The following is a 17585-nucleotide window of genomic DNA, read 5'->3' as shown; positions in this document are numbered from 1 at the left end:
TTTCTCTTGATGGGATGGTGATGCAAGGATGTTTGAAATCTATAGTCCTTAATGCCTTTACCCAGGGAAGATAGTCTTCCTTTCTGCTACCATTATCCTACTGTCATAGATTCTCTAACACTTACCAAAATAACCCTGCCTCTGTTAGTCACTTTCCAGAAAATTGCATAGCCCAGCTAAATGGATGCAAAGAGCTTCAAACACTACCTAGCTCCATTTCCCCTCCCTTCCAGGGGTTAGCAGGTCCAAAGAACGTATAATGTCTTTTACAGTCTGGCCTGTCAAGTCTTTTTTATCTTCTTCACTTGAGTTGCCTTTTCTCTCAGCAACTGAGCAGTAGTCTTCAAGTAGGGTTGGCTTCAAAAGTAGTTCAAAGACATGGTTTCTTGAAATGCTAAATCGCCATGCCAGTTCTCTCTCTCTTTTTTTTTCTCACTTTCTAGTTGTATCTTTTTTTTTTTTTTGTAACTTGTGAGCCTATAAAAATTGAAAAACAGAGTCCCTCTGGGGAAAGAGGGGGAAGATGTGGTAGAAAGAAATTAATACAGTACAAGCCATCTGTCTTGGGTACCATATAATTGCAGATAATTACACTTCTTGGTGATATATTTTACACACATTGCTACTTCCCTATAGAATGTTACTTATCTGTTAAGTGGTATCAAAAAGATGCAGTAAACCAAGAGTTGCACTGATGACATTACATGATACTGCATCACAAATGTGGAATTAAACTTTTTCTTCCAAGGGATGATCATGCAAAACAGCTTACAGGTGCACCATAGAGAGGAAAGCAAAACCCACAGCTTTTGAAGTGCCTTAAAAGGCATCTGTGTTGGTGGGGGTTGTGGAGCAGATATTTTTCTTTCTGTTTTTTTTAAGCAAAGTTGGTGTCTTAAAAGTTATGTTTTGCATGTTGACAGTTCTGTTGGTTCAACCATAATTATACATCTGTTTCCTTGTTGAATTTCAAGGCTAATTTTGCATGGGCACCCAATTGTTGATGTAGCATATGACAGTAATTTCATTTTAGTTTTCATTTATTAAAATGTATATTCTGCCCTTACCCAGGGCAGAATATTAATAATGTATTAATTAATATAATAACATGCTCATTTATTGTGCTGGTTTTCCTAAATCAGTGGGATTTGAGTAGACATTGGGTCTGCCCTTCAAGGAGTATGACATGTCCCAGGTTCCTGGTTTGTAGACTACATGGATGTTTCTTAATATGTCATACTCAAACTCCTACATAAAGAAAATCTGAATGTGCTGCAGCTATAAAATGGCCAATTTTTTGAATTAATGGCCATTAGCATGCAGCCATTCATGAAAAAGTGCCACATGAGCACTTACCGCCACCCATTTGTAGGCAGTAAGGGCTCATGCTAACTAGTTACTGTGCAGTAATGCAACTGCACTAAGGGCCCCTTTTACCAAAGCTGAGGCAAAAGGGGGCCTGTTTTTGACACGTCCCTTTTACCACAACTGGTAAAAGGTAGGTCTTTTTTTAAAGAAATGGCCGTGCGGCAAGTGTAGCACTTGCCGTGTGGCCATTTCATGGGGGAGCCCTTACCGTCACCCATTGAGTTGGTGGTAAAGACTCCAGCACTAACCCGGCGGTAACCGGGCAGCATGCGGCACTGCACGATTACCGCCGGGTACACACCCACACTACAAAAATAAATATTTTTGTAGTACCAGAGATGACAGCACGCTGAGGGTGAGAAGTAGTCTGACTGAAGTTCCTTTTTAACAAGCGGCTTACCACCGCTTTGTAAAAGGGGCCCTAACTGATTAGTGCAGGAGCATCCCCCCCCCCCCCCCCCCCCATAAAAAAAGTGAAAAAAATGTTTAGGCTTTTTGAGAATCACCATTTTGGCAGTAGTTATGAATGCCTTTTACCCTTTACAGGCCAAATAATCCTCACCCTGGTTATTTTTTGGAAATATGTGAGCCATGCTTCCATACTATCCAAAATAAAATATATAAAATTTTGAAAAAAAAAAAGATTCAGGTGATTGGCTTTGTTAGGCTAATGAATGTTTTAAGATGCAAACTTTTTTTCCTCAGAAAGTGGATGACAGAAGGAACTTAGTAGTTCTGAGAATATTTACCAACCCAACAACTGTTTTATTTGTATCCAATGACATGATTGTTTCTCATTTTGGATTTGGGAGGGGAGATGCTGGTAAAATTTCTTTATATTTTTTTTTTATTTTTACTTTGCAATTGACATTTCTATCTAGTTTTTATTTGATGTGAAACTTGAATGTAATGTAGGTTTTGCACTGCTGCTGTTTTATTATTAGTCCTGTAAATCGGCTTGAAGATTGTTAACTGAAAGACAGTTAAGTAAAAAATAAATAAACATATACAAATGTGGGCTTAGTTAAATCAGGCTGATTTTTTTTTAAATTGCTTTGATGATTATTGTCCTTAGTGCTATTAATATTAATGGGTTTGTTTTGTTTTGTTTAGATTCCACTATGCCCCTGTGGCCCATGTAATCTTCTTCCATAAATCTGAATGTACTCACAAACCCTTTTATTTTAATAGTCTGAGTTTCTTTTAAACAAGCCCTTCTTTAATAGTGTTAAATATCAAAACAGTGTTGGAACGTGCCTTTTCCTGTTCCCATAACCTACTTCTGGTGTGTGCTTTGCTGCAGAAAGCAGCTTGATTGAATTGGAGGAAGACTATAAGGAAATAACCTATATTTTTCCACTGGGCATGTCCGTGAGTGCAGTACTGACACATGGCCTCAGACCCTCTAAAACTACTGTGGGCTTTTGGGAATGCATTGCCATAGTGGTAGAGCATGAAGTTTTTTTCCAGAATGGTTCAGTGAGTTAAAGATACAACTCTCCATCAAATACAAACCACCGGGATCTAATTCTTGAGGCAAGGTTGTGATGTTACAGACCATGGTTCAATTTCTGTGGCAGGGACAACTTTGATATAAGTCTTATTATCTTTTCATTTCACAGGCCAATTGGAAGTAGAGCATTCTGAGGCAGTGTTGTTCATGGTTACAAGTCGGATTATGCTAAAGGTGGGGCGTGAGGACGATGGAGTACCTGTAGTCTGTTCAGTAGATCATCCAGCAGTCAAAGATCTAGAGACACAGCGATATCTTGATGTCCAGTGTAAGTACCACAGGATATGCGATTCCTTTCCAGATCAATGTTTGTCGTTTGTAAGCCTGTCAAATATAAGGTACTATTCAGACGTTCACTGTCTCGGAGGACATCACCGTGGATGAGGATTCTGATAATACTGAATTAGTAATGGAGAAATACTTGGTTCATTGGGTTCTGAAGTCATATAGGAGATGCCAATCAAAGTATGCTTTTAACAGTTGAAATAGAGGTCCATTTTTCAGCGCACCTACAAAAAAAGGCCTTTTTTATGGCCGAAAATGGACATGCATCAAAATAAAAAGTGGCGTGCATCCATTTTGGGCCTGAGACCTTACCGCCACCCATTGACTTAGCGGCAAGGTCTCGTGCGTTAACCGGGTGGTAATCTTCAGCACACATACAGTGCCGATTACCGTTCAATTAGCGCCATGTGTCGAAAAGTTTCCGGCACACATACTGGACGCGCGTAAGAAATGAAATTACCGCACAGACCACATGGTTGCCGGGTAGTAGTTCCGAATCGGCTTACATTGGGCATGTGTAGGCGCTTACGCGGCTTAGTAAAAGGGCCCCTTTTTAAGAAATTCCTATGTGTTTGATTGACTAATTATGATTTCTTAAAGCAGGAATATGTAATTTCCAGTATATTATTCTTATTTAACATTATATTTGAGAATTGTTATTCACCTGATATTGCTGTTTTTTTCTTATTATAATCTGCATAAAACTCATTTGGGTAATTGCATAATATAAGAGTGTATTTAAAGTAAAGTATCCAACAGTGGCCAGTCCAGGTCACAAGTACCTGAAAGAGTCCCTAAAAGTAGCAAAATTCCATTCTACTTAACCCCAGGGATTAGCAGTGGCTTTCCACAGATCTACCTTAATGGTTTATGGACTTTTCCTCCTGGAATTTGTCCAAATACTTTGTAAACCCAGCTACATTAACTGCTTTTACTATTTGCTCTGGCAATGAATTCCAGAGCTTTAACAATGCATTGAGAGCCAAATTCTATAAGGTGCGCCTAAAAATCGGCACTGAAAATTCAGCACGCTTACGCAGATGCTATAAGTGTATATGTCCTTTATAGAACTGCACTTAGCACATAACTATTCCTAACTGTAGGCTTCTGCAATTACTATGAGCAGGCCTAGTTGTAGGTGCCTACAGTTAGGTACGATTCTATGTGCGCATAAAATTGAGGAATGCCGCCCCAAATATGCACCCTAGCCACGCCCCCATATAGTTGCACGCATTAAGATTTACACACAGATCGTTGTAGAATACAATATGCGTGTAAATCCTAATTAGGGCCAATTAGTGCTGATAGTTGGTTCTTATCACCAATTAAATTACACGCGTTAAATTGGATGTGTGCCCGATTTAACACGCTTACCTCTAGGTGGCATATATAGAATTTGGGCATGAGTGAAAAAATATTTTCTCCTATTTGTTGTAAATGTGCTACTATTTAACTTCATGGACTGTCCTCTAGTCTTTGTACTTCTGTTTGAGCAGCTCACTTGTGCCAGGTAGTAATGCCTTCGTTCCATCATGTCTCCTTCATTTCACAGCAGACTTTCATGTTAAGCGTGATGGGTCTTCAGCTTTGGAATCAGCTGGCGACCTCTCTGACGTTTTACGGATCTTTAAGAGGATCCCTAAATTGCACTCTTTTCAGGAAGACTTCCTCTAATTTTTTGAGTAATTTCTTTCCTCTTTTCTCAGCCGGTTTTGATGGTAGTGTGATATCCTGGGGTCTGGGCTCTGGTGACACAGCAGGCCTTTGTTTGTATTTTTGTTTGTTTTTTTTTCCTTTCTCTTCTGCTTCTTTCTTCTCTAATTGGTTGGTGTTCTTTTTCTGGTTTGCATTGGGGTTTGTTTGTTTTTTATTTATTTATGTGTTACATTTGTATCCCACATTTTCCCACCTATTTGTAGGCTCAATGTGGCTTACTTTTAAATTTTGTAACTCACTTTAATGGTTTTCCCTAAGCGGCCTATCAAATAGGAGTGGCCTAGTGGTTAGGGTGGCTGACTTTGGTCCTGGGGAACTGAGGAACTGAGTTCGATTCCCACTTCAGGCACAGGCAGCTCCTTGTGACTCTGGGCAAGTCACTTAACCCTCCATTGCCCTATGTAAGCCGCATTGAGCCTGCCATGAGTGGGAAAGCGCGGGGTACAAATGTAACAAAAAAAATAATAAATAAATAAATAAATAAAATAGCCTTGAACCTTTTTGATAGAGTAAACACAGTGCTTTTTTTGTGGCGGTACTTGCAGGTATGGAGTACTGGCACCTTTTTTTCCCCCTTCCCCACTCATCTGCCCCATCTCTCGCAGCCACACAGCTGCCTTTCCTATAAGCAGCAGACACAGCATTGTAAGGAGTAACAGGCTCCAGTGCTAGGACGCGCTATTGTCTCTGCCGATCCCCTGCCACGGAACAGGAAGCTGATATCAGAAGGGCAGAGGATCGGCAGAGCCGACAGCGAGTCTCAACACTGTAGCCTCGTGCCTTTTTCTTGATTTTCCCGCCACTGCTGATGGAGTTGCTGGAAGGAGTGAGAGGTGGCAGGGGGAAAAATACTGGATGAGGAGGAGAGGGGACAAGGGGAGAAATACTAGATGAGGAGAGAGGGGACATGGAGAGAAATGCTGTTGGGGAGAGAAGGGGCAAGTAGAGAGATGCTGGATGGGGAAAGAGGGGACGGGGAGAAATACTGGATGGGGAGAGAAGGGGCAAAGGGAGAAATGCTGGATGGGGAAAGAGGGGACAAAGGGGAGAAATACTAGATGGGGGCAAAAGGGGGCAAGGAGAAATACTGGATGGAGAGAGAGGGGACAAGGGGACAAATACTGGATGGGGAGAGGGGACAATGGGAGAAATGTTGGATGGGGAGAGAGAGAGGACAAGGGGAGAAATACTGGATGGGGAGAGAGGGGGCAAGGAGAGAAATGCTGGATGGAGAGAGAGGGCAAGGGGAGAAATGCTGGAAGATTGGATAGTAAGAAAGAACTACAATGTGGATAAAGGCAGGGGACAAGGGGAGAAATGCTGGATGGGGAGAGAGGGGACAATGGGAGAAATGCTGAAAGATTGGATAGTAAGAAAGAACTACAACGTGGATGAAGGCAGAAAATAAAATCTAAGAAAGCTGAAAGGAAAAGGAGGAGAGAAAAATGATGAACAGGAAATCCTGGCAATAGAGTTAAGAGAAGACAAGGAAAGTAGAAACCAGAGACTGGGACCAACACAAATGAAAAGAAGTACATGGCCAGACAACAAAGGTAGAAAAAAGAATTTTATTTTTATTTTAAGATAAAGTAGTGTGGTAGCTGTGCTAATTATTTTGTTTTATTTGTATTTGTTAATTTGAATTATAGTGAATGGAGTATTTGAAATTTATGTCTACTATTTTTATAGCAAGGGGAAAATATTTTTGTTTTTCTGGTGTTATCCTGCATGCCAGAGTCTGGTTTTGGGGGGTTTCAGCTGATTTTTTTTAATCTTAAAGTTCTTTTGTTGGGCCTGGGGAGACTTATGTACTATTTTCAATGATACCTTTTTATATGCTCCATGGCTGGTAAAATAGGTGTGGCTATTGTAGGAGTGGAGCCATAAATAGTGACCTCCGCTCTTAAGGTTGGCATTGTATGAGTACCGGCACCTTTTTTCCTACAAAAAAAGCACTGAGTAAACAATTGTTTTGTATTTAACTGTTGCACTCCATCCAGGATTTTATATCTCCCCTTAGCCTTTCCTCATGTGAGAGTCATGACGTCACCTCATTTTCAGGAACCCTCAGATAATTAGAACGCCAGAATGAACTAGCTAGGCTAGTTATATACTAGTCACATATAACTTAGCTCAACATATCAGTCTTCACTCCCAACATTTAATATTGTTACCTTTATATCCATAGTGTCATTAAATATCCATCAACAAAAATTCTTTTATGGCATAAACAAGTTCCTCTATATTCAGTAAGTATAATCATTAGTCCAGCTGAAGGTTCTGTCCCTTGCATATGCTCACATGTATAAACACCTACTCTCCTTAATAAATCACTCAAACATAATCAATTATCTGTAAATGAAAAAAAAAATCACACTTATATGGCCCAGTTTGGCACCTATGACACACAAAGGTGTGCCATTTAATAGGTGAGGATTTCACGTTATTTACATTGTATACTTTATCTAATTTTTGGGTTGATGATTACAGGATATTACATTGCACACTGCACTGAGCTGGTGGATGATCCTTATCACTATTTTCACGCAGGCTCTCAGGCTATGATGATATAAGTCTTTTATTTCTTGCCATTGTTTGTTCTCCCAGTTCATCAGCAGCTTTTTTTTTTCCTTTGAATGGGAACCTGTGGTCCTGTTTTACTGCTTCTCTGCCAAACACTAGAGAAGTATGACTTTACTCTCGCATTGTGCAGTGCCTCGATATGAAGTGGTTTAAAGAAAGACATCGTAAGAAAGCATCTGTTCACTTCTATACAACAAGCATTTACTGCATCGAGGGCTCCTTTTACAAAGTTGCGCTAGTGATTAGCAGCACGCCAAATGTGATGATGCCCATTTAATTCCTATGGGCTTCATCGCAATTGGCACGCTGTAATCACTACCACAGCTTTGTAAAAGGAGCCCTGATTAATGTGGCATTGCTTCATTATGTTTCAAAAAGTATTTGTCTGTCCACAAGCAGGACGAATCAGCTACAGAAATGGGTGACATCATCCCATAGTGCTGACATGGATTAGTTCTCCAGAAAAACCTAGAAGAATTCAGCAAACGTGCATGAAGGCCATACAACTTTTATTGTTTTTGTTTTGTCCAAATTACAGTATAGGTGTGGTTGTACTTTCACAACATTTTTTTTTTCAGATTTAATAACCACAAAGAGAAAGTTAGCCTTCATTTGGTTATTGTTCATTTCCCCTTCTTTTTGAGTTCCTTTAGCTGCAAATTGTTCATCATGGACATGCATGCTACTTGCTTATACTACTTATCATTTCTAAAGCGCTACTAGACGTACGCAGCGCTGTACACTTGAACATGAAGAGACAGTCCCTGCTCGACAGAGCTTACAATCTAATTAGGACAGACAAACAGGACAGATGAGAGATAAGGGAATATTAAAGTGAGGATGATAAAATAAGGATTCTGAACAAGTGAATAAGGGTTAGGAGTTAAAAGCAGAATCAAAAAGGTGGGCTTTTAGCTTAGATTTGAAGACGGACAGAGATGGAGCTTGACGTACCGGCTGAGGAAGTCTATTCCAGGCATATGATGCAGCAAGATAAAAGGAACGGAGTCTGGAGTTAGCAGGGGAGGAGAAGGGTGCAGATAAGAGAGATTTACCCAGTGAACGGAGTTCCCGGGGAGGAATGTAGGGAGAGATGAGAGTGGAGAGGTACTGAGGAGCTGCAGAGTGAATGCACTTATAGGTCAATAAGAGGATTTTGAACTGTATGTGGAAATGGATAGGAAGCCAGTGAAGTGACTTGAGGAGAGGGCTAATATGAGCATAATGACACTGGCGGAATATTAGTCGTGCAGCAGAATTTTGAACAGATTGAAGAGGAGAGAGATGGCTAAGTGGGAGACCTGTGAGAAGAAAGTTGCAATAGTCTAAGCGAGAGGTGATAAGAGTGTGGATGAGGGTTCTGTTAGTGTGCTCAGAAAGGAAAGGGCGGATTTTGGTGATTTGGCAGTCTGCTGAATATGCTTATAAATGCCAGAGACTGAATCATGCTGTCCCAACATGTTCCCCTTGTGCTCATATGTCACCCAGAGCTCAGCACATCAAGCCTACAAGATGGGGTACCCTTTATATGCCATCATCATGTCCTTTTACCCATGAAGAAACAAAAGTACAGTGAGTTGAAGACCATCCTGATGCTAATGACTCCTCACCTGGCCCTTCCTCAGTCACCATCATTGATGGGACCACTTGATCTTAGCATGTAACTGTTAGACACTTTGGCACCGATATTCAGACCACAGGAGATAACCGAGCTGTCTCCCGTGGCCGGTGCTAAACCCGGATATTCAGTGCCGGTCTGTTTCCAGTAACCGGCATTGAATATCTGGTTTAACTTTGACCAGTCTGATTTTAACCAGCCACACTGATATTTAGTGCTGGCTGCTTAAAGTGAGACCAGTCAAAGTTATTCCACCTATTGTGGTGGCCAAATATGGCCAGTCTTACTTTAAAAATCGGCAGATAGCCGGTTATATCACTTGATATAACCAGCTGTCTTTAAGCCACTAAGCAGTGATATTCAGTTCTGTATAGCCGGCTATCCGGCACTGAATATTGCCGGATAGCTACTTAAGTACCATTTTAGTGGCTATTTTCATTTGAATATCGGGCGGTTTGTCAAGAAATACTTTCTTTACATGCTGGTCCATATGTTCTACATTAAGAAAACTTTGGCATCAGTTGTCCTGAAAATTTTCAATAATCACCATCACTTCAAGGTGATTTTATGAGCCAGAGACAACTTTTTAGGCTTAAGATACTTGAAATGCCAAGACTGTCCACCTTGTGCTCTGACAAGTTCGGAAACCACTAAAACACAAACATTGAACACCTTTATGCTGTCCAGTATTTACTGCAAGTGAGATTCAAGAGTCAACAGTAGCATCCGAGATCTTGGCCAAAAGATAGAAGGCAGCCCAGGGTGCAGTCTAAATGCAGCACAAGACTTCTTACAGTTTTTGAAAATAGCATAACCACTACAATTACAGCATCCCTTCTAGTGGAAGGGAGAATTTAAACTCTGGCAAGTCCTGGAGACTGAAGCTTCAACTAATATGCTGTACAGCTCCAATTCTCCGGAATATGCTTGGCAAGGGGGGGGGGGGGGGGGGGAGGGTGGTCCAGATAATCATAAATACCGATGACTGGACAAACCTACCTGTTTGAAAAGAGCACACAATCAGAGCGTTGTATGTTGAACATGTGTTTATTTTCAACAATAAGTGAGAAAAAAGTACCAAACTACAGTACAGTACTGTATTTGTAGTACATACACTACTGTACTTGTATTTTAAAAGCAACGTACACTAATGCAGTATTTAAAAGTAAAGTACAGTATTTATTTAGATTTTTGCTCGCACGTTTTTCAGTAGTAGCTCAAGGTGAGTTACATTCAGGTACTCTGGATATTTCTCTGTCCCAAGGGAGCTCACAATCTAAATTTGTACCTGAGGCAATGGAGGGTTAAGTGACTTGCCCAAGATCACAGAGAGCAGCAGTGGGATTTGAACCGGCCACCTCTGGATTGCAAGACCAGTGCTCTAACCACTAGGCCACTCTTCCACTCCAATTGTTGTACATTCACTACTGTATTTCTTTTGCTGATGTTCATTTCTCTGCTGCAAGATCATGTAGTTTTTTCAAACAAAGGAGTTGGATCACACTGCTTTCTTCCTGCTTTTCCAGCCAAGCTGTTGCTGTATATAACATTTAAAGACTTCTGCATGTGTCAGTCCCACATCAGCATTAACCTGGTGATCATCATCAGTTTCTTATTCTTCGTGTTCCTTTTCCTGATTCCACGATTTCTTCATCTGTTATGATCTGATACCCTGGATCACTAACGTTGCTGCATATCCATTCACTGACATTCTTAACATCAAAATCGGAGCAACCAGGAACCTGTAGAACATCCTCGGCAATATTTTTAAGGACCATCTTCTTCTCTTTCTCCGTGTCTTTCTGATTTGTTTAGAATGATGTTCCACGCATTTTTCAGGGTTTGGTTTTCAACCTGATTCCAAGCATCAGCAACCATGTAGGAACAATCTTTTATGTTCAGTTCTCTTATGAATTGGATTATGCCATGTATATTTTCAGTATCAGCCAACATAAGCTTTGGTAGCCGTTGTTTCCTGTAAAGTTGTTTCAATGAAACGCTAACTTCATGATCCATTGGCTACATTACAGATGTCACATTTCATGGCAAAAAGTACTTTGAATCTACCTTCCTCTCACTCTAGACTTTCTGCCGTGGGATGAAAGGCACATTTTCCAACAATAAAATGACATCTTCATCTTTTCTTGTACAAAGCTGAAATCTTTTCCCCTTTGGTATGAAGCAAGTGTCGTACCAGTCGAGGAAAACCTCACAGCTCATCCATTCTTTTTTTTGTTGTTGGCTTCTGTATAACAGTGGAAGGTTATATATGCTTTTGAATGCATGAGGATTTTTATATTTACCAGTCAGCAATAATTCCAACTTATGATTACTCGTTGCATATCCTTGTTATTTTCCAGAAAGTAGTAAAGTAGAAGATCATAGAATTTAAGTGAAAAAGATTCTCAGTGTGGTCTGGTCCAGAATGTTTGACTCATTCTCCTGCTGTGCCCCATTATTTGTTCCACCATTCATTGTCTGATCTAAATACCTCTTCAGTGAAAGTGTTTCTCACTGTGATGATCAAGCACTATAAGCATGTCAGTAGAAACCCTGTATTCCTTTATCTTCTGGTCTCCAGGTTTATGAAGGGATTATGGCATAAATCACCCCCAGTCTTGTGCCATGGAACTTAAGCATGATTCTAGCCCAGCACATTGAATCAGTACAACTGAAATACTTCACCCAGAAGGTTCTTTATATAGTAGTGATAACTTCACCAATGACAGTAAGCTCACTTTAAGTATTCATCTCCTGTTCCCCATATCTGCAATTCTTTCACAATGTTACAATTTCTGGCTACATTTTTATCAAAGGTGGTATCAGCTTTTCGCATCAACCAATTCACGGTGCTCATGATATTTTTCCCAAGACCTTATGCACACAGAGGTGAACAGGTCCTATAAAACCTGGACTTAAGAGCACTAGCTTGATATTTGAAAAGAAACAGCTACATTACTAATCCACCCAACTCTTTGTATTATTTGATCCTAACAAGTGAGGACTGCAATAACTAATAGAATTTTATCAAATCATCTAGCAGACTGTGTATCCCATTGCTTCAGCTTAGCAGGATTCCAATTAAATATTGCAGTGAAAGCACATCAAGTCAGAGCACCAGCAACATTGGTTGTCCGTCTCCATTCACTCTTCAGTGAAGAAATATGTAGAGCTGCAACATGTCTTCCTTCGTACCTTTACATCCTACAACTGTCTGGACATTGTTGGGATTAATTTTATAAAGATTTTTTTTCCTTTTGCACATCAAAAAATAACTACTTTTATGCAGACCATGCTTGGGCACATACGACGACCAAGGGATATTGTTTGGGCTGAGCAGGGAAGAGTTGCAATGCATGCAAATGTTTTACCTGGTACACATGTAAGGAATACACACACATGCACTTTCTTTGGAACAGGTGTAGATTTTGTGCGAGACATAGGTGCCTTTATAAAGTAGTCTTACAAAAGACTCCTCTTGGGATATTGCACACAGGTACTCTGTTTAAAATCAAGCCCTAGAGAGATAGCCTAATGGTTAGAGCAGTGTTTCCCAAGTCCGGTCCTGGAGTACCCCTTGCCAGTCAAGTTTTCAGGTATCCATAATGAATATGCATGAAAGAGATTTGCAAATAATGGAGGAAATGTATGCAAATTAAGTTCATGCATATTCATTATGGGTATCCTGAAAACCTGACTCGCAAGAGGTACTCCAGGTCCGGACTTGGGAAACACCGAGTTAGAGTAGGAAGCTGAGAGCCAATGCTGCCACCTGATCCAAGCAGGAATATCACACTGAACTAAATTCTGGTGCAATGAAGGTGTTGACCCTGCCACCAACTGGAAAAGATAAGTTGTGAATTAACCTTAACCGAAAGGTCTCAGGCTCTTTTTTGGGAATCAGACCTAAAGGGGACACTACTAACTTAGGAAAAGGAGGCTCCTGAAATGGACCTGCAAATCTACCAAGACAAAGCTCTTTCACAATCTTCTCTTGAACTATATCCTTATGCAAAAACACAGACAAAGCATTCTTACTGTTGTGCACCAGTGGAGAACCTTCAAAAGGAAAACCCCTCCCACAAAAGTTAAGCAGCTACTTTATCTGGATAAACCAGTAACCAATGTCGTAACGCCTCAAGACTAACAAGTGATGGGGCCTAGCAGAAACATTCCTTCTTCCCCAGCAGATACTGACTGGCTTGGCAGCTCTCTAAAACTTAAGATTTCTGGTGAGACACACCGAAAGGTGGGATATGTGGCACCACACAATGAACAGCAGTGTCAAAAATGACAATTTAGCTGATCACAATGGTTCGCATTATAATGAAAACATGCATTACTCTGCAACACTAGTGTATTAAGCACTCCCCCAATAGGAAGTGACCCAATACTGGAAAAATTACTCGCCAGTCAACCACCTACTACTCCAACCAAACTACTCTCTTGACTCCACTGAGACCCCTGCTGAGGATACCCCACAAACAAATGTGACAACCCTTTAGGAACCCAATTCCCAGGCATCATATCTGAAAACCAAAGATACATATCTCAGTAACCCCATGTCTCCTCTTTAACCTTTGTCAGCGCCTTTTGAAATTGCTCATCGTAATTGAGCCAAGCCAGTTCCCAAAAGTCGTGTAGGCCCAAAGAAACAAACTGACATAACTAAGTAACCCAGGATACAATGCTGGCTTAGCCGCACCCAAAATACTAGCATATACGTGAAATGCTAAGATCCAATTAAAAATAGCACTTTAACCTTCATTTTCTCACTATCATCGTTATACTCTCCAGATTACTTATCGGACCCATCAAAAACACAGAGAGTGTCCAAAATACAGAACAAAAGTCCAAATAGCAAAAAAAAAAGCACCAAGATCCTTCAAAATTAGGACACAATTCCTTTAATCATATAGCTTAAACATAATCATCCATAAATGATGGACTGTGCAGGTCTTTTTCTGCCGTCATCTACTATGTTTACTATGTTACTATGTTTACTATGCTTACCCTCGGTGACGTCACACAGCTTCTGTTTCTGTTTTCCAAACCCGGGACCCTACTTTTACCACTGTTGTGCTGGACCCTGCTTTTACTGCCTTTGTTTTTTGAAGGGTTCCCATTGTTTCTCGTATTATCTGACTTTTCATTTACCTAACAATGGGTCAGTTCCATTTAGGTCAGATAATCGAGACTTTACTGTGTAAGTAAGCATATGTAGCCCCCCCCCCCCCATTCCCCCTTTTCACAACTGCTGTAACAGTGGACTCCATCATGCATCTTGGTAGAAATTAATGAAGTACTCACCATGTCATAAAGCTAGGATAAAACATCAACATCACAAAGTTTTATGATCTTTGCAGGCTTTGCTTTTCCCTTTACCTGTCAATCTAAGGATCCTCGGATCACAAGATCTGTCCAGCATTTCAGTAAACTGTCCTTAGGTTGTTACATTTAGGCCCAGATGCACAAAACTTTAACGACCCTTTAACGAAGAAAATTTCAACCGTAGCATGCATTAAAGGCCATTTTCCGACGACGCTAGCAGCTAACGAAAACGGAATGCAAACGAGTCACTTCCAATTGAAATGTGACCAATTTGCAATGCACTAATCATACCGATGATTGCAACGAATCATTTACCGTGATATATTTAACGTGAAGTCAGACCTGTCATTAAGGCCTGAGCTGTCATACACACACTGCTCCCCGATTCTCCCTGCAGCATAAAAATCCAAGCTGGCATGTCAGAAAATAAAAAAACGCACAAAAACACGTGGCTCCCCGCTTCCCCCTGCATATAATTGAAAAAAACCCCAAAAAGCAAAAAAGGATCGGGAGGGGGCAAAGGCGCTCGTCAGGAGCGTCCTGTATGGATGCCCTTGCCCCCCCCCCCTCCGCCCGAGGTCACCGCTGCTCCCTGCTGCTCCCCGCTTCCCCCTGCATAAATATAAAAGTGAAAAAAAAAAGGTTCGGGAGGGGGCAAAGGCGCTCGTCAGGAGCGTCCTTTATGGACGGCCTTGCTCCCCCGCCCTGCCCGAGGTCGCCACTGCTCCCCGCTCCCCCCCCCCCCCCCGCATTAAATAAAAAAACAAAACAAAAATCCAAAGCTGTAGCAGCCCCGGCCCCCCTCCCTTCCTCTCTTCCTTTCTCTGTACTGTCCCACAGCTCCGCCTCCCGCCATCCTCTGCCCCCGTGCCTTGCCCCTGCCACCCCCCTTGAGGTCGTCGCCACCGCTCCCCCCCTCCACCGTGCCCCCCCTCCACATTACCATCCCACGCAGACGGGGGCGGGCCCAGGTCAGGGAAGGAGAGACGTCATGAAGACTGGCGGCGATCAGATGATCTTCTTCTTTCCCGTGCAGCACCTTCAGACTTTTATATTTATGCAGGGGGAAGCAGGGAGCAGCGGCGACCTTGGGCGGGGGGGGGTCAAGGCCGTCCATACAGGACGCTCCTTACAAGCGCCTTTGCCCCCTCCCAATCTATTTCGATTTTTGTTTTTTGTTTTGATTAGTGCAGGGGGAAGTGGGGAGCCACGTGTTTGTGTTGTGGGTTTTTTTTTGTTTTTTTACGTTTGTGTCATGCGCAGAGCAGCCAGCATAACGCTTGGCTGCTCTGCGCATGCTTTAGGGGCCGATTACCGACGGGGATTACGAATCTTTGATACATTGTACTGTTCAATACCGTACCGAACATGTGCGACTTGTTTTTTTGGTGCATTCTTCATATTTTTCAAATTCGATAAGGACTTTAACGTTTTAGATTGTTTAACGTTTGGTTGATGCATCTGGGCCTTAATGCATTTGGAAGTAAAGTACCTTTGTAGAAAGGTTTGATTGTTTTCAAAGCATTGTGTACCCTCTTCCTCCTACGAATGTTTACAGCATAATCACAGCTAATATTTGAGGTGATGTTCAGATGGGGCATGTTTTTCAACCCAAACAAATGGCTGATTTGAGACTGCAGCGGCAGAATTAACTTAATTTTCTGCTACTCTGGGCTTCTGTCACAACTACTAAGTTAATAGGAGAGTGGGGAGGGGAGGAATGGGGTGGGCAGTCATTAATTTATCACATCTTCATTATACAGCTTTGTTATGCTTTCTGCTGCCTTGTTATATAACTTTCATAAACCTGAAAGTAGTGTGAATGTAGAGGTGCTGCTGTACATATTAAGCTTTATTTTTAAATAAGCAGCATTGATGGAATGTTGCAGAAATTGGCAGGTCTTAGATTTTCCAGCAATTCTGCTAATATGTAATTCATTTATGCATACTTAATGCCTTTTAACATTGCTGGTAAGGACACCTTTAGCTTAGTCAGGTCAGATTTATCTGAGATAACATATGGAAGTGCCTATATGTCTTTGTAGTATATTTGTTTGTAGGTGTCTGCTTTGAAGATAGGAAGGTTTTTTATCTCACTTTTCTACATAACTCCTTTGTAGGATTCAGAAATGGACTAGAATCACAGATTTGGGGGGGGGGGGGGGGGGAATACTATACTCTTGTGCTTAGTTGGTCTTCTGGCAGCTCCTCAGATATGTTCCTCCACAATGTACTGTCTGTCCTATGGTTTCCCTAATTAACCTTTTGCCTATGTTCTCTCCCTGGTTCTCCCTTCCTTGCTTCTCTTGGCTTTTGTTTCCTTCTGCTTTCCCCATTGGTCTACTTTTTTTTTTTCTCTATCCCTTTTCTACTTTGCTGTGTTAGTTGCAAATTCTGTTATCTTTCCTGTTCGTCGGTAAGTCTAGTATTGTGCAGGATGCAAATCTGAGATGTATGTGTCTATGTAAACTATAAACACTATCAGAGGTAATCTCCTATAAAGTTTACTCAATATCTAGAAAATCGGGAGATTCTAAGCATAGAGCATAGGTACGTCAAAACAAAAGCATGCAATCTTTGAAAAAAGATATTATATATAAAGAGGAAAGGCCTCAAGAAGCCCCCAGCATGAATTTTAGCTTCGGGGGCTGGACTTCTTCATCATCAGCCAAAAACCTCTTAAAGCTCTTAATTCTCATAAATCTTGAGCTCCATATAATTCTTATGAGTGCACAATCCAAGTTACTTAGCTTGTCTGCTGTTTTCTCCTGTGTGGGTCCTTCCTACACCTGGATATCTGACCACGGCCTACGATGGCCAGCATTTCGGTGACCTGCTTCAGGGTCCTGTGGTCCGTGTATTATCTGGTGAGTAAAGGAGAATATATTATCCTTACATCTTTTTGGAGTCAACCTCTCAACCAGGCTCTTCTCTATTACCTCCGCACTGGTAAATTGTAGGAAGACAAGCTTAGTCAAAAATGGCCGCGCTTTAAAGCCGGCCACGTCAGACGCCTTGCTTTACCAGAGGCCAATCAGCGTTCAGGTTTACGGGGGGGGGGGGGGTGTCTCCTGACACCGCTTACATAAGGTTAAACCTACTGATGCATGCAAAACACTCCTAGGTACAAAAATTAGTTTTAGTGTTCATCAGAAGTTTTTAGAAAATCAG

At 41.4% G+C, this 17585-nt stretch overlaps 1 protein-coding gene across 5 annotated transcripts in view; it reads left to right on the top strand.

Annotated features, from left to right (window-relative positions):
• CADM1 (cell adhesion molecule 1) overlaps positions 1-17585 on the top strand; it is a 748407-nt gene that overhangs the window by 583892 nt on the left and 146930 nt on the right. For all 5 annotated transcript variants that reach the window (XR_003944063.1, XM_030221998.1, XM_030221997.1 and 2 more), the window contains exon 6: positions 2991-3149. Coding sequence is in view for 4 of the 5 variants with exons in the window: in XM_030221998.1 (XP_030077858.1) it covers positions 2991-3149 (159 nt within the window). In the remaining variant the exon portion in view is untranslated. The remainder of the gene's footprint in view (positions 1-2990; positions 3150-17585) is intronic.

Source organism: Microcaecilia unicolor, chromosome 12 (assembly GCF_901765095.1).
Source record: "Microcaecilia unicolor chromosome 12, aMicUni1.1, whole genome shotgun sequence".
NCBI lineage: Eukaryota > Metazoa > Chordata > Amphibia > Gymnophiona > Siphonopidae > Microcaecilia > Microcaecilia unicolor.
Note: the sequence above shows the minus strand (reverse complement) of the source record. Positions and strands in the feature narration are given on the sequence as shown.